Source organism: Anomaloglossus baeobatrachus, chromosome 8 (assembly GCF_048569485.1).
Source record: "Anomaloglossus baeobatrachus isolate aAnoBae1 chromosome 8, aAnoBae1.hap1, whole genome shotgun sequence".
Lineage (NCBI taxonomy): Eukaryota > Metazoa > Chordata > Amphibia > Anura > Aromobatidae > Anomaloglossus > Anomaloglossus baeobatrachus.
Window position 1 is genome coordinate 202,952,778 of NC_134360.1, and position 25,539 is coordinate 202,978,316.

The following is a 25,539-nucleotide window of genomic DNA, read 5'->3' on the forward strand; positions in this document are numbered from 1 at the left end:
CAAAGTATTACACTTTAAAAAGTGTAACCCCTCCCCTCTGCTATACACCCTCCCGTGCATCACGGGCCCATCAGTTTTGGTGCCAAAGCAGGAAGGAGGAAACTTATAAATTGGTCTAAGGTAAATTCAATCCGAAGGATGTTCGGAGAACTGAACCATGAACCAAAGAACAATGAACATGAACAACATGTGTACACAAAAAAACAACAGCCCGAAGGGAACAGGGGCGGGTGCTGGGTCTCCCAATAGGAGCTAGAAGAAAAGGAATTTACGGTAAGTAAACAAAATTCCCTTCTTCTTTGTCGCTCCATTGGGAGACCCAGACAATTGGGATGTCCAAAAGCAATCCCTGGGTGGGTTAAAGAATACCTCGATAAAAAGAGCCGAAAAAACGGCCTCTTCGTACAGGTGTGCAACTGCCGCCTGAAGGACTCGCCTACCTAGGGCGGCATCTGCCGAAGCATATGCATGCACCTGATAGTGTTTTGTAAAAGTGTGCAGACTCGACCAGGTAGCCGCCTGACACACCTGCTGAGCCGTAGCCTGGTGCCGCAATGCCCAGGACGCACCTACGGCTCTGGTAGAATGGGCTTTCAGCCCTGAAGGAATCGGAAGCCCAGAGGAACGGTAGGCTTCAAGAATCGGTTCCTTGATCCATCTAGCCAAGGTTGACTTGGAAGCCTGCGACCCCTTACGCTGGCCAGCGACAAGGACAAAGAGTGCATCAGAACGGCGCAGGGGCGCCGTGCGTGAAATGTAGAGCCTGAGTGCTCTCACGAGATCTAACAAGTGCAAATCCTTTTCACATTGGTGAACTGGATGAGGGCAAAAAGAAGGTAAGGAGATATCCTGATTAAAATGAAAAGGGGATACCACCTTAGGGAGAAATTCCGGAACCGGACGCAGAACCACCTTGTCCTGGTGGAACACCAGGAAGGGGGCTTTGCATGACAGTGCAGCCAGCTCCGACACTCTCCGAAGTGATGTGACTGCCACTAGGAAGACCACCTTTTGCGAAAGGCGTGAAAGAGAAATCTCTCTCATTGGCTCGAAAGGTGGTTTCTGAAGAGCCGTTAGCACCCTGTTCAGATCCCAAGGTTCTAGCGGACGCTTGTAAGGAGGGACTATGTGACAAACTCCCTGCAGGAACGTGCGGACCTGCGGAAGCCTGGCTAGACGCTTTTGAAAAAACACAGATAGCGCCGATACTTGTCCCTTAAGGGAGCCGAGAGACAAACCCTTTTCCAGTCCGGATTGAAGGAAGGACAGAAAAGTGGGCAAGGCAAATGGCCAGGGAGAAAAACCCTGATCAGAGCACCAGGATAAGAAGATTCTCCACGTCCTGTGGTAGATCTTGGCGGACGTTGGTTTCCTGGCCTGTCTCATAGTGGCAATGACCTCTTGAGATAACCCTGAAGACGCTAGGATCCAGGACTCAATGGCCACACAGTCAGGTTGAGGGCCGCAGAATTCAGATGGAAAAATGGCCCTTGAGACAGTAAGTCTGGACGGTCTGGCAGTGCCCACGGTTGACCCACCGTGAGATGCCACAGATCTGGGTACCACGACCTCCTCGGCCAGTCTGGGGCGATGAGGATGGCGCGGCTGCAGTCGGACCTGATCTTGCGTAATACTCTGGGCAGTAGGGCCAGAGGAGGAAATACATAAGGCAGTCGAAACTGCGACCAATCCTGAACTAATGCGTCTGCTGCCAGAGCTTTGTGATCTTGAGACCGTGCCATGAATGCCGGGACCTTGTTGTTGTGCCGGGACGCCATTAGGTCGACGTCCGGCTTCCCCCAGCGGCAACAGATCTCTTGAATGGACGCAGATGAAACTGCGCAAATGGGACTGCCTCCATTGCCGCCACCATCTTCCCTAGGAAGTGCATGAGGCGTCTCAAGGGGTGCGACTGGGCTCGAAGGAGAGATTGCACCCCTGTCCGTAGTGAACGTTGTTTGTCCAGCGGAAGTTTCACTATCGCTGAGAGAGTGTGAAACTCCATCCCGAGATATGTCAGGGATTGGGTCGGAGTCAATTTTGACTTTGGGAAATTGATGATCCACCCGAATCTCTGGAGAGTCTCCAGAGCAATGTTCAGGCTGTGTTGGCATGCCACCTGAGAGGGGGCCTTGACCAGGAGATCGTCTAAGTAAGGGATCACCGAGTGTCCCTGCGAGTGCAGGACCGCTATCACTGTTGCCATGACCTTGGTGAAGACCCGAGGGGCTGTCGCCAGGCCAAAGGGCAGCGCCACGAACTGAAAGTGTTCGTCCCCGATGGCGAAACGCAGGAAGCGCTGATGCTCTGGTGCAATCGGCACGTGGAGATAAGCATCTCTGATGTCGATTGATGCTAGGAAGTCTCCTTGGGACATCGAGGCGATGACGGAGCGGAGGGATTCCATCCGGAACCGCCTGGCGTTCACATGTTTGTTGAGCAGCTTGAGGTCCAGGATGGGACGGAAAGATCCGTCCTTTTTTGGCACTACAAACAAGTTGGAGTAGAAACCTTGACCCCATTGCTGAAGGGGAACCGGGATCACCACTCCTTCTGTTTTCAGAGTGCTCACCGCCTGAAGAAGAGCATCGGCTCGCTCGGGGGGCGGAGATGTTCTGAAGAAACGAGTCGGAGGACGAGAGCGGAATTCTATCCTGTAACCGTGAGACAGAATGTCTCTCACCCATCGGTCTTGGACATGTGGCAACCAGGCGTCGCAAAAGCGGGAGAGCCTGCCACCGACCGAGGATGCGGTATGGGGAGGCCGAAAGTCATGAGGAGGCCGCTTTGGGAGCGGTTCCTCCGGCGGTCTTTTTAGGACGTGACTTAGACCGCCATGAGTCAGAGTTCCTCTGACCCTTCTGTGGCCTGTTGGACGAGGAGAATTGAGACTTGGCTGAGGTCCGAAAGGACCGAAATCTCGATTGTACCTTCCTTTGTGGAGGTCTGTTGGGTTTGGACTGGGGCAAGGACGATTCCTTTCCCTTGGATTGTTTAATGATTTCATCCAATTGCTCGCCAAACAGGCGGTCGCCAGAAAATGGCAAATCGGTTAAGAACTTCTTGGAAGCAGAGTCTGCCTTCCATTCACGTAGTCACATAGCCCTGCGGACTGCCACCGAATTGGCGGATGCTACCACCGTACGGCTCGCAGAGTCCAGGACAGCATTCATGGCGTAGGACGCAAATGCCGACGCCTGAGAGGTTAAGGACACAACCTGTGGAGTAGAGGCACGTGTAACTGCATTAATCTCAGACTGACAAGCTGAGATAGCTTGGAGTGCCCATACGGCTGCAAATGCCGGAGCAAAAGACGCGCCTATAGCCTCATAGATGGATTTCATCAGGAGCTCTATCTGCCTGTCAGTGGCATCCTTGAGTGATGCACCATCTGCCACTGGAACTATGGATCTAGCCGCCAGTCTGGAGACTGGAGGATCCACCTTGGGACACTGAGCCCAACCCTTGACTACGTCAGGGGGAAAGGGATAACGTGTGTCATTAAGGCGCTTAGTAAAGCGCTTATCTGGAAAAGCTCGGTGTTTCGGGACTGTATCTCTGAAGTCGGAGTGATCAAGAAATGCACTCCGTGCTCGTTTAGGAAACCTAAAATGGAATTTCTCCTGCTGAGAAGCTGACTCCTCAATCTGAGGAGTTGGAGGAGAAAGATCTAACACCTGATTGATGGACGCTATAAGGTCATTTACTATGGCGTCCCCTTCAGGTGTATCAAGGTTGAGAGCGGCGTCAGAATCAGAGCCCTGATCTGCCCCCTCCGCTTCATCTTCCAGAGATTCCTCATGCTGAGACCCTGAACACTGTGATGAAGTCGAGGGAAGCTCCCGGCGAGCCCGCTTAGCTGGCCTGGGACTGCGGTCCGTGTCATAGTCCTCACCGTGGGAGCTATGAGTCGCCCCAGGAGCACTTTGCTGCTCCAACCTAGGGGGGCCTGGGGACAATGATTCAACAGTGCCCGGGATCTGTGTTACTAGTCTGGACTGCAAAGCCTCTAGAATCTTAGCAGACCATCTATCCATAGACTCAGAAAGTTTATCAGCAAATACTGCAAACTCTGTCCCTGTCACCTGGACGGTGGCAGCCGATTGTTCCACCTGGGCCGAGGGTCCCACTAGTGGCAAAGGCTCCGGCTGAGTGAGTGTCACAGGGGCCGAGCATTGCGCACAATGAGGATAGGTGGAACCTGCAGGTAGCATAGCCGCACATGAGGTACAGGTTGCAAAGTAAACCTGTGCCCTGGCACCCTTGCTTTTTTCGGACGACATGCTGTTGTCTCCTTTTAGAGCAATCAGAGAGGGTATATAGCCAAGGCAACAGTGCGGCCGTACAGAGTAAATGTATACAAAATATGGATATAAATATACACTTCTGCACCCAGGGGAGCAAGCACCTAGTAACAGGTGCTGCTTACCGACCGCCCTCAGCGTTTGTGTGACCACCAGATTCCCTGCCTGGGCTCCCAGCGCTGTTGGAGCTCGTCTCTGAAGATCCCCAGCGTCAGCCGTGCTGCTAGTAATGGCTGCTAGCGTTCTGTGAGGAAGAGGGAGCCGTGGGCGTGCACTAAAAAGTGCGGGAATCTGGTGCCCCACTGTGCACAGTGAGGGGGGAGGAGGATACAAAGTATGCTCCTGCCCTCAGCGCTGACGTTCCGTGCAGCGTCCCGCCCTTACTCCTGACTGGCAGGCCCGGGGGCGGGAATATGTGGCACTAGGCCGCAAAAGCCGGGGACTCGAGTTATAAGCGCGGCCGGCAAACAAGCGCGGCCAGCGCGGTAGTCCCGGCGCACCAACACACCCAGCAGCTGCTGCAGCGTGTATCAAACAGGCGCTCTATGCGCCGTCCCCAAGGGGACACAGAGTACCTCAGAGTAGCAGGGCCATGTCCCTGACGATACCCGGGCTCCTGTCCAGCAGATTCCCCCAGGGGCTGCGGAGGGAGCGCGGTCCCAGTGCCTGAAGACAGTTTAGGATCCCACTTCACCCAGAGCCCTGTAAGGGATGGGGAAGGAAAACGGCATGTGGCTCCTGCCTGTGTACCCGCAATGGGTACCTCAACCTTAACAGCACCGCCGACTCAGAGTGGGGTGAGAAGGGAGCATGCTGGGGGCCCTGTAATGGGCCCTCTTTTCTTCCATCCGATATAGTCAGCAGCTGCTGCCGACTAACTTGTGGAGCTTGCGTGCATGTGTGCCTCCTTCAACACAAAGCATAAAAACTGATGGGCCCGTGATGCACGGGAGGGTGTATAGCAGAGGGGAGGGGTTACACTTTTTAAAGTGTAATACTTTGTGTGGCCTCCGGAGGCAGAAGCTATACACCCAATTGTCTGGGTCTCCCAATGGAGCGACAAAGAAAAAAAAAATTAAAGCTGTCCTGCAGGCTCAGGGTGCATCAGTGTCAGTGCACACTATTCTAACATGCTGTATATAAGAGCCCAGGCCGCTCTGTAGAATGTAAAAATCACTTTATAATACTTACCTAAACGGTCGGTACGGTGCAGATGGGTGGCTTTGTTCTCCGGGTGCAACGCCTCAACGCTTCAGAAGGAGGACAAGATGGCCGAAAGAGGAGATGTTGCACCCGGACAACGGAGCAACCCATCTGCACCGTACCGACCGTTTAAGCGAGTATTATAAGGTCCTTTTTATGTTCTACACAGCGGCCTGGGCTCTTATATACAGTATTCTAACATGCTGTATATAAGAGCCCACTGGTGGTGGCCGCAGCTTATAGGCCCCAAATCTAGTGACAGATTCCCTTTAATAATTTCTCTCTTAGCTTGATGTTCCTTTTTAGGATCTCTGGTTGTGCAAAGAGTAACAAATAATATATTCATGCAGGGATACTATGGACTACCTAGAAGAACCGTCCCAATAACATGGCTGAACAATAACCTTTGTCTCTAGCAAATATGCAACCAGATTGTTTTCACAGACCCTCAAGTTCCAGGCAAATAATGATGCAGTTATACTGACATCTGGTGGTCAAAATAACACTGCACGACTACCACCTAGATACATGCCGTATTTAGGTCACTGGTGGATAATCTAATTTTAGGGTTTTTTTCCCAAATTCTCAAAATAAGCTCGCTGCTCAATGTTATCTACAATACGCACCCAACAAGAGAGTCTACACAGTAAATACCCGATGTAAATGATGGCCTTTTCTAAATCCGCTTATATTTACATCGCAAGGAACTTTCCAGCTGATCTTCCTTTATTTTTACACCTCCTCCCTCTGTTCGAACGGTCTCATTTCTTCTCGCACGCTTTGTTCTGTGTCCAAAATAAAAAAAAAAAAAAAATCTGCTGCTGTCAATTAGCACTAGAAGTCCCAGGAATTTCGAGCTCCATTGGGTTCCAATGGTAGAAATGTTAAATGACCCCTCTCTGGGACTTCTAGTGTTAAAAACCATTAGCAAGTAGACGCGCATTTGTCAGGTTCTGATAGTTCCATCTTCTACGTCAACAGCCCGCGGCCCACACACAGCCCGCGGCCCACACACAGCCCGCGGCCCACACACAGCCCGCGGCCCACACACAGCCCGCGGCCCACACACAGCCCGCGGCCCACACACAGCCCGCGGCCCACACACAGCCCGCGGCCCACACACAGCCCGCGGCCCACACACAGCCCGCGGCCCACACACAGCCCGCGGCCCACACACAGCCCGCGGCATAATATTTCGACCTTATCAATAACACAGAGTGGCAGCTCGGACTGTTATAAAAATGCATTAGGAAATCAAGAGGGATCAGCACTTGACTCATGTCCTGGCTCCAGTGCCGGTCTTTGCGCCTTTCTGATGTCAGTCTCTCTCTGCAACCAGGTTTTCCTCTGTGTTCACTCTTCTAGACCTTTTAATGCCGGCTCAGGTAGCTGCACGCCACCTGAGTATTCAGGTAGTAAGATCACGCTGCTACCCCGTGCTGTCATGGCTGCTAAGTCACAAGACAAACACAGCTGTGCCATCACCGAGCTCCACTTCCGTAGTCCAGAAACTCAATACTGCTGTATCAAAGTGCCTCTAAGCGTACTCTACTTTGCCGTTCCACTGTGCCAGTGCGCACACTCAGTTCTGCTGTATCAAGGTACATGACTGAATATCCAGCTCCATTGTTCGTTGCTGTTCCTCTTGCCGTTCAGCATAACCAGCTACCAGTTCCACGTGTGATTCAGCATATCCACGCCGCTGTTACATATGATGATCTGCTGGTTCAGCTCTGCTGTTCCAAGTGCTGCCCGGCTTAACCCGTGCCGTTGTATATGGCTGCACCAATGCCTTCAGTCTGAGCTGTTGATGCAGACTTATAGCCTGAAGAATCCACCTCCCCAGGTGAGCCATGATACAGGACCTATCCTCAGCATAGTTAATTCACATCAAATCGGTGGTTGTCTGACACTCCGCCACCTCCATCAATCGGCTGTTACCAGCTCTGTCATTGGCTGGATGTAAAAGTGCCCGGAGCAGAACTCAGCAGCACCACACACCGTGTAGTGGCCACTGCCAGTTACTGCAGCTCAGCTACTAAATTGAATAATAAATACTGTACTTAAGATAATGCTACGGCTTATATTAACCCTTTAACAACCAGACCTTTTTGGTACTAGTTTTTTTTTTTAGTACAAAGTATTTTTCCGCCACCACATTCCTGGAGCCATTAGTTTATTTTTGCAATGTCGCCAATATTTTTTAGTGGCATCCCTTTGTAGTAAATAAATATCACCTATTGATTAAAGGGAACCTGTCACCAGATTGTTGCCTTCTAAACCAAAACTTGCAACTTAAAGTGAACCTGTCATCAGAAATTTAGCTATAAAGCTAAAAAAGTTCCCCCCTCTGCAGCTCCTGGGCTGCATTCTAGGAAGCTTCCTATAGTTCTTGTGGCCCCTTTTATACCAAAATAAACACTTTGTAAACTTGTACCTTTTCTTATGCAAATTTCTTAAATATTCCATGGGGGCGGGCTGCCTGATGTACGTTGCTGTCCTCCTGCCGATTTACGCCGCCCCCGAACGCTGAATTTCAAAGCTCAGGACGCCGCCCCTGGGTGCCCGTGGTCCCGCGCATGCGCTGTTCCACTGTAGCGGTGCCGTGCACTGTGTGCACGTGTGACCGCTGGTGACTCTTTGCGCAGGCACGAGGTTATGGGCGGCGCTGTGAGTGTCATCAGCAAGTGCCGCCCATAACCTCGTGACCGCACTTTCCCCTATTACTCCAGCGTTATGCGCAAGCGCTCGCTGGCCAGATGACCGGACGTCACCTCTTTCCCATCCTGCTCAGCAGCAGGTGACGTCCGGTCATCTGGCCAGCGAGCGCTTGCGCATAACGCTGGAGTAATAGGGGAAAGTGCGGTCACGAGGTTATGGGCGACACTTGCTGATGACACAAACAGCGCCGCCCATAACCTTGTGCCTGCGCAAAGAGTCACCAGCGGTCACACGTGCACACAGTGCACGGCACCGCTACAGTGGAACAGCGCATGCGTGGGACCACGGGCACCCAGGGGCGGCGTCCTGAGCTTTGAAATTCAGCGTTCGGAGGCGGCGTAAATCGGCAGGAGGACAGCAACGTACATCAGGCAGCCCGCCCCCATGGAAGATTTAAGAAATTTGCATAAGAAAAAGGTACAAGTTTACAAAGTGTTTATTTTGGTATAAAAGGGGCCACAAGAACTATAGGAAGCTTCCTAGAATGCAGCCCAGGAGCTGCAGAGGGGGGAACTTTTAGCTTTATAGCTAAATTTCTGATGACAGGTTCCCTTTAAGTAGCGGCTGTGCTGCATTGTATAAAGGCGTATGTCGTTCCGACTCCCCCTGTAGACCCCACAAATACCTTTATAAAATCTCCCGCCATGTATGGTAAGTGTTGGGTTCAGTCCGATGGGCATCCTATTATGCGGCTCTTGTCCATCCATTTGGCACTGATCGCCACCCTCCTATGAGGACTGACGTGGATGATGCTTCCGGCAGCATCCACGTAGCTAGGCAAAACGTTGCGCCCACGCAGAGACATTGCCTGCTCACGCAGGCGCACTTCACTCTGCCCTATCACAGGCATGAGATTTTGCCTAGCTCAGTGGATGGCGCCGGAGACATCATCTACATCACTCAAAGGAGGATGGCGATTGGCGCCATCAGGAGAGGCAAGAGTCACAAAATAGGACGCCCATCAGACTGAACCCAACAATCAGCAAAGAGGGCGGGAGGTTTTATAAAAAAGGTATTTGTGGGGTCTACAGGGGGAATCAGGGGACAACAGACACTTCTAGAATGCAGCACAGGCGCTGATTAAAGGTGCTATTTTTAGTTTAGAAAGGAACAATTTGGTGACAGGTTCCCTGTTCTGACAATTGGTGTAGTTCCCTTTGGCCATACCCCCATTGATCAACATTTTATCACCTAGTCACTAATATAAATATTATATATTATATAATATACACACACCATATTTTACGGTGTATAAGACGACAGATGACTGGGCGTATAAGACGACCCCCACCTTTTCCAGTTAAGCGTTTGGGATACATAGTACAGTATATACTCGAGTATAAGCCGACCCGAGTATAAGCAGAGACCCCTATTTCACCACAAAAAAACTGGGAAACTGTATTTACTCGAGCATAAGCCTAGGGTGGGAAATGCTGCAGCTACTGGGAAGTGTCAAAAATAAAAATAGATCCCAATAAAATGTAATGTGCCCCATCCTTGTCTCCTCTTGTAGTAATGTGCCCATCCTTCTACCCCTTCCTTGGGCACCGGACGTGATCATCAAGGGGTGCTTCTTGTGGACGGCAGGCATATAGACTCCTCCATGATTGCGTCCAATAAACAGGGCCGCTGCTGTTGTCAGCACTTTACAGCAGCTGAATGCTTTGTGGCACCTCTGCCGCCGTAAAACATTCAACTGCAGTAAACCAGGATGGCAGATAGCAGCACCGTGCATCGGATGAGATCATGGAGGGGTCTATGTGCCTGCGGTCCACAAGAAGCACCCTTTGATGATCACGTCTGGTGCATGGGGCCACCACTACTGTCAGCGCTTTACAGCAGTTGAATGCTTTGCACCGCCGCCGTAAAGCATTCAACTGTAGTAATGCCATGATGGCAGCCTGCAGCACCGTGCATCGCTAATTATACGCCCTATAAGACGACCTCCGACTTTGGAGAAGATTTTCAGGGGTTAAAAAGTCATCTTATATGCCTAAAAATATGGTAAATATATATATAAAAAAAAAATTGTCATGTGTTAGTCCCACTAGATAACTTGATCACTCCCAACAGGTTTTATATAAACAAAATGCTATTTTGGTTCAGTACAGTTGGCATGACACCCATGTATGTGTAACCGAGGAAAGCACGATACAGTTGGTGTGAGCCATTCTGTGGAAATACACTCTGCTAATGTACATGGTACATCTGTGTGCGCTAGGGTGCTATAGCCAGGTAACACAAGGAAGCATTTTATTTTTTAATTTTTAGATCCAGGAGTAAAATTTTAAAAGGAATATAAAAAGTATGAAAGATTTACGTTTCCAACTTCTAGCAATGACATTAGCCTGTGCAGTGTGATCCTGGTCTATTAAATGGTCATGTACAAATGTAAAAAGCCCTCATTACCTGCCCCAATTGGCCACAGAGGTTACCCCCCTGTTGAAAGGGGACGAGCTGACGACTCACCTGAGGTCCCCATGCTGAGCAGTACGGCCACCCACAGTATCCAGTAGAAGAGGAGAATGAGAAATGTCCAGAGAGGCTGAAGCAGCAGGAAGGGGATGTGGCTGATAAAGCTGCTCGCAACTTGGAAAAGCTGAATTGTCATCTGTATCCTCCGCCTCATCAAGAAGGTTAAAAGAAAAAGCAAAATCTGAAAAATAAAAAAATAAAAATTGCAAGAAATAAAGATAGAAGCACAATGATGATATTAACACATACAAAAAATGTGGATACATAAGGCTTTATTCGTATTTGCACAGGAGGCTCTGATAAGCGCAAATGTCAACCTAAAAAGAGACAAAAAATACACCACAGCACACTGCACTATTTGTTCCTATAAATACCGTATTTTTCGCTTTATAAGACGCACCTTGGTGAAAGAAAAGAGATTTTTTTTTTTTTTAATGTTAAATGGGGTCCATCTTATAATGCCAGTGTCCGCCTAACAAATCATATAGGGTATGTGTCCCTCATAGCCCCCCATCCTAAAATTAGCCCCCCTTAATCTAGATATGCCCCCCTTATATTGAATATAGCCCCCTTGTGCTGGGACACGTCCCCCTCTGCTACCAATGGCCCCTATAGATGGCACACCTCCCCTGTGTTAGATATGCCCCCCATGTGTGCTGCCCATGGCTACTATAGATGGCACATCTCCCCTGTGTTAGATATGCCCCCCATACTGCTGCCCATAACAACATAAAACACTCTTTTCTTACCTTCTCAGCGCTGTAATCCCTGTGTCTCCCTCCGTGGGGTTGAGCTCCTCCTCCACTTCCTGGTTCTTGCTGCCGGTCATGTGATCGGCACGGCAGAGTGATATCATCTCTGCGTGCCTTATCACAGACAGCAGCAGCAGGAGACCGGGACAGCGCTGGGGGTAAGTAAAGCTTTTTTTATTTTACTATGGACAGCAGAATGGGGGCCATATCTAACACAGGGGGGATCATGTACGATCAAAGGGAGCACAGGCAGATATAATATGCCCCGCTGCCCCAGCCCATCAGCGCGATGCGGTTTCAGCACCACGCTGATGGACAGCGGCTGTGCATATTATACGAGCAGGAGCAGGAGATCTAACGCTGCCGCCCGCAGCTTTCACATGCCCCCAGCACCGCTCCAGAGCGGACCCTGCAGTGTATATATAAGACGCACCCCCTACTTTCCCCCAAAATTTGGGGGAACAGAAGTGCGTCTTATAAAGCGAAAAATACGGTACACCATGTTGGACCCTATGGCAGTCAATGGTGTCCATTGGGTGCTACTAGTGTCACAAGACTCATATTCCTGGCTTGAAATGTTTTTTGTTTCCATGATAGAGCAGAGAAACTATTACCCAAAGAAGATGTGAACAAAAGCCCTGATTCATCAAGCATTTTGTTTCAGCATTATTGTGTGAAATTATTTAAAATATGTCAAAAATTTTTGGCAACCCGTAGTACGCTGCGCACAGCAGTGAAAAAATGAAAAATTCATCGAGAGGTGTATCTTGCCACAGTGGACTCTTCATGAAGGCTAATGCAAAACGCAAGACTTGATGAAAAGGGGCCCAAGTTTTAAATACAGTGGAACCTTTGTTAACGAGAACAATCCGTTCTGAGACTGTGCTTGTAAACCAAGTTACTCGTTCAGCAAAGCAAAATTTCCCATAGGAAATCATTGTAATGCAGACAATTCGTTCCACAACTTGTTAAATGTCCCATCCTGGTCCCCTATTGTGCCATTCCACACACGTACAAATACACACACGCACACACACATATTATGCTCACCTTACCTTCCGTTCCATCGCCTGCCTCCTGGAACTTGCAGTTCGCCGGTGCAGGATGTGTATTGGGTAACCATCGCGACGAGGGAGAAACTTCCGCTGCCAGAGCGCTGACGTCAAAGGCAGGAGTCGTTTGCCTCTGATTGGTCAGCTTGCTGCCTTTGAGTAGCGGCTGTCAGCGGAAGTTCCTCCCTCGTCATGATGGTTACCCGATACACATCCTGTACCGGCAAACTACAAGAACTGGGAGGCCGGCGATGGAGCGGAAGGTAAAGTGAGCATAATATGTATGTACGTACGTATGTACAGTCATGGCCAAAAGTTTTGAGAATGCAACAAATATTAATTTTTACAAAGTCTACTGCTTAAGTTTTTCTAATGGCAATTTGCAGATACTCCAGAATGTCATAAAGAGTGATCAGCTTAACAGCAATTACTTGCAAAGTCAATATTGGCTAAGAAAATGAACTTTAACAACCAAAACACATTTCAACATCATTACATTCCTGCCTTAAAAGGAGCAGCTAACATTGTTTTAGTGATTGTTCCATTAACACAGGTGTGGGTGTTGATGAGGATAGGGCTGGCGATCAATCAGTCATGATTAAGTAAGAATGACACCACTGGACACTTTAAAAGAAGGCTGGTGCTTGGTATCATTGTTTCTCTTCAGTTAACCATGGTTATCTCTAAAGAAACACGTGCAGCCATCATTGCTCTGCCCAAAAATGGCCTAACAGGGAAGAGTATCGCAGCTACAAAGATTGCACCTCAGTCAACAATCTATCGCATCATCAAGAACTTCAAGGAGAGAGCTTCCATTGTTGCCTAAAAGGCTCCTGGGCGCCCAAGAAGGACCAGCAAACGCCAGGACCGTATCTTAAAACTGTTTCAGCTGCGGGATGGGACTACCAGCAGTGCCGAGCTAGCTCAGCAATGGCAGCAGGCTGGTGTGAGTGCTTCTGCACCACTGTGAGGCGGAGACTGCTTGAGCAAGGCCTGGTTTCAAGGAAGGCAGCAAAGAATCCACTTCTCTCCAGAATAAACATCAGGGACCGACTGATATTCTGCAAAAGGTACAGGGAGTGGACTGCTGAGGACTGGGGTAAAGTCATTTTCTCAGATAAATCCCCTTCTTGATTGTTTGGGACATCTGGAAAACAGCTTATTAGGAGAAGAAGAGGTGAGCGCTAACACCAGTCTTGTCTCATGCCAACTGTTAAGCATCCTGCAACCATTCATGTGTGGGGTTGCTTCTCAGCCAAGGGAATCGGCTCACTCACAGTCTTGCCTAAATACACAGCCATGAATAAAGAATGGTACCAGAATGTCCTCCAAGAGCAACTTCTCCCAACTGTCCAAGAGCAGTTTGGCGCCCAACAATGCCTTTTCCAGCATGATGAAGCACCTTGCCATAAAGCAAAGGTGATCACTAAATGGCTCATGGAACAAAACAGAGATTTTGGGTCCATGGCCTGGAAACTCCCCAGATCTTAATCCCATTGAGAACTTGTGGGCAATCATCAAGAGACGGGTGGACAAACAAAAACCAACAAATTCTGGCAAAATGCAAGCATTGCTTATGCAAGAATGGACAGCTATCAGTCAGGATTTGGTCCAGAAGTTGATTGAGAGCATGCCAGGGAGACATGCAGAGGTCCTGAAGAAGAAGGGTCAACACTGCAAATATTGACTTGCTGCATTAACTCATTCTAACTGTCAATAGAACCTTTTGGTACTCATAATATGATTGCAATTATATTTCTGTATGTGATGTAAACATCAGACAAACACAACTAAAAACCAGAGGGCAACAGATCATGTGAAAAAATAGTTTTGGTGTCATTCTCAAAACTTTTGACCATGACTGTATGTATGTATGTATGTATGTATGTATGTATGTATGTATGTATGTATGTATGTATGTGTGTGGAGACTGCAAGAGCGGGTCAGAGCGCGGTGGAGGTATGGAACTGGAAGTGTGTGCGGCGAGTATTTTGCTCGTTCAGCAAAGCATTGCTCGTAAAACTGAGTTACAAATTTGAAGCAAGCTTTGCTCGTTAAACGAAATACTCGCTAACTGGATTACTCGTAAAGCGAGGTTCCACTGTAATTCTATTCAAACCGCATCTGTCACTAGAATTCTCAAGCAGCATACATAATTAAATAGAGCTCTTGGCCTGAAGAGGCTGATGAACTTACTATGAAAATGAATGTCTGTCTTAAAATGAAAATATGCAATTTAGGAGTCCCGCTTGTTTTAATATTAGGCAAACTATTCTTACATGGAGTATAAAAAGCGCACACCTGCCTCATCAGGTACAAGACAACTATTGAATAATATGGCAGTGTAAACTGTGAAAGGTGGTTACACATACACTTTAGAAATACTCCGAATCAAAACATACAAGCAAAAGTTGGTTACAGGTATACAGAAAAAAAAGTATTTACATAATGTAAAAATGCAGTTGAGAGATTATGTATAATATATATATTATATATATATATATAATTTTATATGTATAATTTTATATATATATATATATTATATATAAAATATAATTCTCTCTCTCTATATCTATCTATATATATATACACACACACACACACACTATATATATTGCACATTATTAAACATTTTCCACAAGCAGCAAATTACTTACAGATACTAATGTTGAAATGATGGAGAATACAAGTAAAAATTTGGCGTTTTCTTTCTCAGTTTCCAGCTCATAGCTGACGTCATTAATGTGATCATAGTACAACCACCACAGAACGCCGGTAACAACTACAAAAAAAAAAAAAAATAAATAAAAATACATGAAACTCCTTAAACAATGTAATGAAGGGATTGAAAGAAATAAAGTCAGGAAGAAAAACAATTTCACTAAAGTATATTGATATTTAATATTCAGTTACTGCAGAAGAAAAGGAACATCGTAAAGAACATGTCAGATAATTAAAATAACATTAAGAAGCCGTTCTATAATAAAGTCTCAGGGCAAACGGTCACCACTAGGACAGAGCCTCAATGTCTGAAATACAGGAGTTCCAGTAGCACTAGGAAAGTTCTGTTACCTCCACATGATGGTCTCTAGAAACCACATGGAGTTACTAAAGGTGTTCTCAATATCCAAAGTTATCCACTACCCTTAGGATTAGGGATAACACGCTGATCACTGGGGGGGTGACTACTGGGACCCTCAACAATCACGATGGAGCAAGTGTGCGGAGGCTCGACCTCTGCTATATTCATTGTCTATAGGACTGCTGAATGCAGAGTACAGCACTTTGCTATTCCTGTCAGTCCCATGGACAATGAATGGGGCCCCATTCTCAGTAATGCAGACCCCCATCCTCCAGATTGTTAGTGCCAGTGGTCTAAAGCGGGCTTTACACACTGCGATCTCGCTAGCGAGATTGCAAGCGATCGTACCCGCCCCCGTCGGTTCTCCGACATGGGCAAATCGCTGCCCGTGCCGCACAACCTCGTTTACCCCCGTCACACGCACTTACCTGCCTGCGACGGCGTCGCTCTGGCCAGCGAACCGCCTCCTTTCTAAGAGGGCGGGTCGTGCGGCGTCACAGCGACGTCACACGGCAGCCATCCAATAGAAGCAGAGGGGTGGAGATGAGCGGGACGTAAACATCCCGCCCACCTCCTTCCTTCCGCATAGCTGGTGGAGGCAGGTAAGAAGATGATCCTCGCTCATGGAGTGTCACACACAGTGATGTGTGCTGCCGCAGGAACGAGGAACAACATCGCTAATTAGAAGACAACGATTTTTTGTTTCAGGACGACCTCTCCGAGGGAAACGATTTTGGCCGCTTTTGCGATCGTTTTAGGTCGCACATAAGTGTCACACACTGCGATATCGTTAATGACGCCGGATGTGCGTCACAAACAACGTGACCCCGACAATAAATCATTAACGATATCCTAGAGTGTAAAGCCCGCTTAACCCCCAGTAATCACCCAATTTTTCATTATTGCCCTTCATAGACTTTGCCACCAATATTTGATGATTAATGTCTAAAATTGTATTCAAATATACAGAGGAAATTGTAGAAAGTCGTTGAGAAGATACTTACAAAGCAATCCAAACATGAGCAGGGTTACAAAGATATGGACCACCAGAGTGCTAATATAACGAAATGATACGACCATCACTATCGACAAAGCTGGAAAAGAAAAATCTAATAAGTCCCACCAAAAACATCATTAAATCAGATATTTCAAATAGCGCTAGTATTTCCTATGCAGACTCCCCAGTGGGTCCTAGTGATCTTATAGATGGCAGTGGATTGGGGTGCGGGGATATACCCAACAGACCCGCATCAGGAAGAAAAATATATCTGGGAGCCTAAAGCTGATCTTATTTTTGATTGCATTACTCTGCTTTAGAAATGACTGACCCATTTCAGCCATGACTGATTAACGCCCCTGTATAAATGAAATTTCTTGCCCCCGATGAGATCATGTTTGTCAGCAGTGCTCAATAGTTCTTGTTATTCTAAATTACAGCTTGCATTTGTTTCCAGAGCTGCATTCACAATTCTGCTTCAGAGCTAGAATCCCCCAGCATTCCTTCTGGTGTCGGTCTCTGCACACAGCTAGCTCCGGTGAGTTACCTTTCAGAACTCCTGTGTTTAGATCGTGCCGTAAAATAGTAACACCCCCTCAGTGACTAAGACTCAACCAGGAGTGTTTAAGGTCTTCCATTAACCTGCAGAATTCAGAATCCAGCTCTGCATCGTTATGGGCTACAACTCATGGTAAGTACCAATTAACTAAAGTTATTCAATGACACCTCCATCTAAGGCCTCCTTCACACGTCAGTGATTCTGGTACTAATGTTGCCATTTTTATACGTACTAGAATCACGGATATATGCAGACCCATTAAAATCAATGGGTCTGCGCACACATCAGTGATTTCTCACTGACGTGTTTCCGTGCGGCGCACACGCGTGTCCTCTGCACGAATACATGTCCGTTTTTTTATGGCATCACTGATGTCACACGGACCACACTAAGGTGTGATCCGTGAAACACATACCAGAAAATCATGGTCCTAAAAAAAAAAAGCTTTTTAAACTCCCCCGTCTCCAGCCTCTGCTGTCTCCTGCTTCCAGGCCGGCTAATTATGTTCATACATATGCACAGCACAGCCGACCCGGAAGCAGCAGCAGCGGTGAGACAGCAGTGGCCGGACACAGCATTGCGGGAGACTTCAGCACCACGGACAGGTGAGTAGAAGTGCTTGATCTCCTTGTATTATCACAGATCGCACACGGAGATCACACGTGTGCCAAACTCACTGCACACAGAGGGACATACGCACCTTTATCACGTCAGTGGAAAATGTGTGTGTTTTTCACTGTTGTGTGAAAGAGGCCTTACATGAAAGTTTCCTCTATCTATCTAATATATACATACACACCGACCAAAAGTTTGGACACCCCTCCTCATTCAAACATTTTTCTTTATTTTCATGACTGTAAAAAATTGTAGATTCACATATATATATATTTTATATGGGACAGGATATCCTGGTGAGTGCAGACCCCACCACTGGCGACTTTAATCCATCTAAAAAATGTGGTCGTCATTGTGAGCAGTCCAGAGTAAAACTGTCATCTTTCCATTACAGGCATCTTCGAGTGCAGCCCCATTCTCGGACAGTGGTGGGATGAGTCAAAAGTATTTAGATCTGAAAACCCCTTTAAAAGTCAAAGAAAAAAAAAAAAATAAATATAATGTAAATGCTCATACCTACTGCAAGAATGCTCAGGCCCAAAACATTGTCTCTGCCGGCCATAATCCCACTGAGCACACGATGAAAGAAGTCCACTTCATTGATCACATCTATCAAAACTGATGCAAATTTGCTATAACAGTCTGGATTCTGAGGGACGCAGCGATTGAAGAGTGGAAAAGATTTGCTAAAACAATAAAGAGTTATCAATCAATACACAGAATAAGGCAGACAAGGCTTAATTGTTACACATTGTGTTGACTTATAACTCCAATTACATGTACAAGGAGTCTATTGATGCACGGAATCCAATGAAGATGCGAAGCTGCGTGCTTATATTTACCTTAGAAAACCACAGACTATATACAGAGAGAAGGATCACGTGCGGGAAACACAACAGCACTCAGACTGAATGCATCGATATTAACGCTCAAAGTCCTTTATATTGGGAAAGGTATTGAGTGTAATAATTCAAGATGTGCACAGGACATAGGCAGGGGTCAGTATTTCATGGTCCATATACAGAATCACTGCCCGCACTGTTTGAGGGTCTCGCGACTGGAGCTTACAGTCTTATAGGCATATATGAGGCTGTAGGTTCCGGTCAGGAGACCCTGCACGCAGATCACGAACCATGGCTATCTGAATGAAACTATAAGCTGGAATTTTAGGACAACATTAAGGCCGGTTTCACATTTGCGTTGTTTTGGCGGAAACTGAATCCAGCACAGATGCAGTACAGTTCATATATTTACAGTGGAAGCGCGACACCATGTGGACACATGCGGTAGTGTATGAAGCACAAAACCACATGGTGTCGCTCTTCCACTGTAAATATATGAACTGTACTGCATCTGTGCTGGATTCAGTTTCCGTCAAAACGACGCAAATGTGAAACCGGCCTAAGACCTCGCTGAAAACTCACCTGGGAGGGACCGGGAGAGCAGGACACCATTCTGAAGCCCGGGGATGGTTTGTGTACTCCGTGTAGTTCAATTTGTATGTACAAAGGTGTGAGCCTGAGGACAACACAGAACACGGCTAAGCTTTAGATATACTGTAAATAAACGAACGAACACACACACACACACACACACACACACACACACACACACACACACACACACACACACACACACACACACTCTATGATCCCCCATTAGTATGGGGAATTTTCCTTAAAAGTGAACCCGTCAGGTGCAATATGCACCCAAAGCCATGCGCAGTTCTGGGTGCATATTACTAATCCCTGCCTAACTGTCCCTGTATCTAGTAGCATAGATAACGAGATCTTTAGAAAAAGTATTTCTAAAGATCTTATATCATATGCTAATGAGGCCAGGGACTAGTCACAAGGGCGTTATTTCCGACTATTCCACCCTCTTAGCATGTTAGCACGCCCATAGGGGTGTGCTAAAATGCTATACAATGCCCATTGCCCAGTGTCATTGGCGGTGACGTGTGTATCAGTGTCCGTTGTCCCGGCCCCAGATGCCAGGCTTAGGGTCAGTGCACATAATCAAAATGCCCAGCACTTCCAGTCATGTGCACTAGACCTCTCTGAAGCCGGGACACGTACACCCAGCTTCATAGTGCGCATAACCAGAAGTGCTGGGCATTCTGATCATGTGCACTGACCATAAAAACCCAGCCTCTGAGGCGGTGACAACTGGCACAGGTACGCTCATCACTGCTTATGACGCTTGGCAATGGGCAATGAATGGCATGTTAGCACGCCCCTGTGGACTTGCTAACATGCTAATGTCGCGGGCGGGGAGGACGCCGCCGCTGCTGCGCGCTCGCTAATCGCTCGGGTCCGGCGCTGCTGCGGCTGCTCGGTGGCTCGAGCGGTGGGCCGGATCCGGGGACTCGAGCGGCGCTCCTCGCCCGTGAGTGAAAAGGGTGGTTGGTTTGGGGGATTTAGTCCGTGACGCCACCCACGGATCGTGGTGAAGATGGGCACCACCGCCGCTGGTGACGGGGATCCCGGGAGTAATGGTAGGGAGCAGCTGTGATTTGTTTTCCCCCTCCGTGGGTAGGGGTCGGTGGTCCCGGTGATGTGACGGGGAGGCAGGGTTGCAGGGACAGCGCGGCGCGGTGCCAGATGGCACGGGTGCACTCACTCAGCAAGAGATGCACAATGTCCTCGGTAAACCAAACGGCTGGATGGACGGGTCCCGCAGCAAACTGCAGTGTCTCTCTCCCCGGACAGGTGATGGCGGCTGTCTTTCCCTGCACCTTGATGTACTTGTTTGACTACTATGGATCCCCAACGGTAGTCCACTCCCCGGTGTATGGAAGCCGGAGGAGCCCGTTTGCCCGCAGGCGCTGGCCCTTGGGTCTCTAGCCTTAGACGGTAGCTGTATACCCTCATGGTGTGGGCGGTTGCTTTCAATCGGGACTTTTGCTGTTAGGAAACCCCTGGGGTTCCGGTCACATTCGGATTTGACTATTGTCGGCGGCTCCAAGCCTGGTCGGGGTCCGATGGCCCTGCCTGTGTGTGCTGGCTTCACTTTGCTCCCCGGTAGCTACCGGCGGGCCAACGCCCGACCCCGATCTTACGGTTCCGCGTTGCTCCACCACTCCTGCAGATGGCCACCACCGTCTGCCAACCTTGCTGTCAGTGCCTGGGCCACAAACCCAGACACTCAGTGTTTACTCCTCTCACTTCCACCTCCTGGACTACTGTCACTTTTCCTGCCTCCAGGCCTGTGAACTCCTAGGTGGGTGGGGCCAACCGCTTGGCTCCGCCCCACCTGGTGTGGACATCAGACCCTGGAGGGAGGCAACAAGGGTTTTATGTTTGGCTAATGTTACTGTCTAATGGGGGTGGGTGTGTGTGTGTGTTATCTGTGACGACCTGGCTAGGCCAGGGCGCCACACTAAGAGGGCAGACTAGTGGGGGAAACTAACGTCCTTGCGACTAGTCCCGCTCATTAGCATATCATAAAGGATCTTTAGAAATACTTTCTAAAGATCTCTTCATGCTACTGTAGGCTGGGTCTGGTAGGCAGAGTTTAGAAATATGCAGCCAGAGCTGCTCGTGGTTCTGGCTGCATATTGGACCTGACAGGTTCATTTTAAACATGGCCTTAGAAGGAGGGACATGTGACCCTGTACATCCATCTTCAGCCTCCAGTGAAAAACGTCTTCCTCGTCTGTGCCACTTATCTAAAAACTTTCCTGTTTGTCTAATCTGTGTCTAATTACACCCAGTCTACGTTGTTTGTCGTCAGCGTTGACATCACTTGGACAGCGCTGCAGCTGATCACTGACCTCAACAGCTCTGCCCATTTGGATAGTACAAGACAAACATCAGATCCCAGGGACAGCAGCGGAGAACATAGACAGAGAACACAGTCAGGGGGAAGTAAAACTTCCTTAGTGTTTTTTGTTTGTTTTTTTAAAATGACTACCCCAGCTTATAGAGGAGAGTTTACGAAAAAGGGCCATTGGTATTAAGTGAGAAGTGGTACATAAAGCTAGATACAGTGGTACCTCGCTTAATGAGTAACCCACTTAACGAGAATTTCGCTTAACAAGCAAAGCTTTCTGTAAATTTGTAACTCGATTTACGAGAAAGCTTTGCTGTACGAGCAAAATCCTCACCTCAGACACTTTCGGTTCCGTACATCCACCGCGCTTTGACCCGCACTTGCAGTCCACACAAACACACACATGTGCGCACAAAACACACACGCACGCACACACATACAGTATTATGCTCACCTTAACTTCCGTTCCACCGCCGGTCTCATGGTTCTTCTAGTTCCCGGGTACATCGCGACGTGCTCGCGGCGAACTACAAGACCCAGGAGGCCTGCGATGGAACGGAAGGTAAGGTGAGCATATAATATAGTGTACCTTCCGTTTCATCGCCGGCCTAGTGGGTCCTGTAGTTCGCCGCTCCGCTCCACTCCAGGCTGTACATCGGCATCCATAGCGACAAGGCAGGAACTTCCTGTCCCCGCTACTCAAAGGCAGCGCGCTGGCCAATCAGAGGCAAGCAGCTCTGCCTTTGACGTCAGCGCTCTGGCAGCAGAAGTTCCTCCCTCATCGTTATGGTAACCTGCTCACAGCCCAGCCCCATACCAGAGAACAGCAAGTCCCAGGAGACCGGCGCTGGAACGGAAGGTAAAGTGAGCATACAATATGTGCGTGTGTGCTTGTGCGCGTTTGTGCATGTGTGGAGTGACAGAATAGGGGACCAGGATGGGACATTAACACGTTGTGGAACGAATCGTCTGCATTGCAATGATTTCCTATGGGAACTCTTGCTCTGCTGAACGAGTAACTTGGTTAACAAGCACACTCCCAGAACGGATTGTTCTTGTTAAGCAAGGTACCACTGTATTTCCAAATTGATAGGCGTCTCCTTCATAATAGTGCTCCAGACATACCATTATTTTTTGCAAAGAGCTGCAGCTCCTTCAGAGACGTCAGCTGCTCCTGAGGACAACTGGACACACACAAAGCTGTGGAATTGATTTTCAGGTCTCTGAAGTGTAAACTGCACGAATTCAGGAAGAAAACATGTCTGCAAAATAAAAAAAAATAAAATATATAGGTTTTTATAATATGTACTATTACAATTTAAGGGAATGTCCACCACTTGCTTTTTATATATCAAAAAGCCCAGCATGCATTTAAAATAATAGTACTGAATACTCACTGACGGATCCATCGTCGCTCATCGAGCTTTTACTTTCTATCCTTATGACAAACAGGATGAAGATGTATGATGTGTGTCAGATGGAAACGTGAACACTGCAGCCAATCACTGACCTCATTGGGTATGTATTGCTCACCAATGCACCCAGTGTTTGGCTGCAGTGTTAAAGGGAACCTGTCACGCCAGTTTTGGGGCCTATAAGGTGCGGCCACCACCACCAGTGGGCTCTTATATACAACATTCTAACATGCTGTATATAAGAGCACAGGTCGCATAGTAGAACATAAACACTTTATAATACACCCCTAGAAGGTCGCTCCGGTGCACAACAGTCGGATGGGCGTCTCAGTTTTCCAGGACCGGTGCCTCCTCTTTCGGCCATCTTGCTCTTCTTTCTTCTGTAGCCGCCGTGCATGACGCGTCTACGTCATCCACACTCGCCGGCATTGAGGTCCTGTGCAGGCGCACTTTGATCTGCCCTCAGCAGGGCAGATCAAAGCATTGTAGTGCACCTGCGCGGGACCGGCCAGTGTGTATGACGTAGGACGCGTCATGCACACAGAAGTCAGAAGGAGGATGAAGATGGCCGAAAGAGGAGGCGCCGGCACCGGAGACCAGAGACACCCATCTGACTAGAATCCACCGCAGTGTGACTGTTGAGCATTATAAAGTGTTTTTTTTTTGTTTTACACAGCTTTTTTTTTTTTGTATATTAGGCTATGTGCGCACTAGAAATGTGAAGTTTCTCAAGAAAATTTCTTGAGAAACTTCTGGGAGTGAAAGATTTCCGGACCTCCGGAAAAAATCCGCACCAAATCCGCATGCGGATTTGACGCGGATTTGCCGCGGAATAGCCGCGATTTTCCCGCGGGTGGTTCCCTGCGGATTTTTGCAGGCTGTACTGCAGAAATACGCAGGGTACCTGCGGAAATAATGGACATGTTCATTTTCTCAAGAAAGTTTCTCGAGAAATTCTTCTCGCGGAAATTTCTTGAGAAAAATCCGCACCAGTGCGCACAGCTTTTTTTTTTTACCATAGAATTTGCTGGGAAATGTCTGCACAAAGATTGCAGACACTTCTCAAGAAATTTCCGCGGCAAATCCGCGGGTAAATCCGCGGGTAAAAAGCTCTAGTGCGCACATAGCCTAAAAGCTCGGTGGTGGTGGTCACAGCTTATAGGCCGACTAAGTAGTGACTGGTTCCCTTTAACATGGGGATACCAACCAAGATAAGACACCAGGAAGCAAGGTGTAGGGAAATAGTAGATAATTATTTTTCACTTCATATTTAAACCATGATGAACACCTACATTTATTTATTTTATATTGCGGTGGGCAATCCTATGAAACCTAACTAAAGTGAATGGTTAGAGATTCGGCCACTAGATGGCAGCTCTGTAATACTATTTCACAAACAGACATGACAACAAATACATAAAAAAAAAAAATAAAAAAAATTTATAACAAATGTTTCTATAAAGGTACCAAGAGACAATAGCTAAAGGAGCACTTCCAACACAAATTTTATCTCCCGAACCCTTCTATAAATACCTATGTAATGAGAAGTAGTTGCAATAAAATACGTACTGATGGCCATCTTCCCCGGCTTTCAGCACTGCTCCAATCCTTTTCTGAGTGACATGACCAGCAGGATCACAGAATGGTTTGTATATGGACTGGAAGTCACTTTTGCAATGTAATCCTATAGAGCAGGACTAGGCAAAGTGCGGCCTGCGGGCCACATCTGGCCGTGTGACTGTTCAAGTCCGGCCCGCAGACGAATGGTTCAAACCAGTGGGCCGCAACGTGCCCTTCACTGCAACCCTAGGTCCCCGCTATCTGTAGGATGTGGATAGCAGTAAATATAAATAGCAGTAAAGGGGCCATCGGCCCCTTCTTCCACCAATTAGTGTGTAAGACAGCTGTGTGGAGGGTCAGTGAGTAGAGTGACAGGGGAACTGGAGAGAGGCAAGTATGTGGGGTTTTAATTTTCATACGTGTATGAGCGCACAATGTATACAGGAGGATGCACAGGGGCTCATGCCATATTTATAGGAGGCTATGTGGGGGCTCATGCCATATTTATAGGAGGCTATGTGGGAATGTGGCACCCCTGAGGCTCTGGTCACCACAGGGTACTGCACCCTAATTAGGGTGCAGTATCTATCTCAGGTAAGGAGGGTGTTAATCACCGGTGTTCCACATTCCATACACTACATACAACTTAGGAGCCTTCACACAGGGTGGGTTGGCCATCACGATCATGGGACTTCCCGGTCACTGAAGCCAGCCACCTGGGGAGGTAAGTTCCATTTGGAGTATAAATAGGCACTACACACGCACATCATACCAGTCAGACCCGTCAGGACCATAGTTCTGGCAACACATCTCTGGAGAACTTGGACTTTGCTGGGCCCGGTGGCTTGGACCGGGAGCTCAGCCAGGGTACTTAACTGCGGAGGGGGACACCATAGAAATAGGACACTCTCTCTTTCTCTTTTCACAACACTGGTGGTGACCCCTTTACCAGATCTAGGATTGACCAGAGCCCATCACGGCAGTGACCAGTGTGACCGGGCTGGCAGCTGAAGTTGTGAGTAAACTACAC

At 48.1% G+C, this 25,539-nt stretch overlaps 1 protein-coding gene across 1 annotated transcript in view; it reads right to left on the reverse strand.

Moving 5' to 3' along the window:
* Window positions 1-25,539, reverse strand: part of SLC44A3 (solute carrier family 44 member 3) — a 121,354-nt gene that overhangs the window by 71,223 nt on the left and 24,592 nt on the right. Inside the window, exons 5-10 of the mRNA XM_075320080.1 lie at window positions 22,660-22,796; window positions 19,185-19,278; window positions 18,277-18,446; window positions 16,594-16,683; window positions 15,165-15,289; window positions 10,698-10,884 (exon numbers count right to left, since the gene is read on the reverse strand). Of these exons, the coding sequence (XP_075176195.1) occupies window positions 10,698-10,884; window positions 15,165-15,289; window positions 16,594-16,683; window positions 18,277-18,446; window positions 19,185-19,278; window positions 22,660-22,796 (803 nt within the window). The remainder of the gene's footprint in view (window positions 1-10,697; window positions 10,885-15,164; window positions 15,290-16,593; window positions 16,684-18,276; window positions 18,447-19,184; window positions 19,279-22,659; window positions 22,797-25,539) is intronic.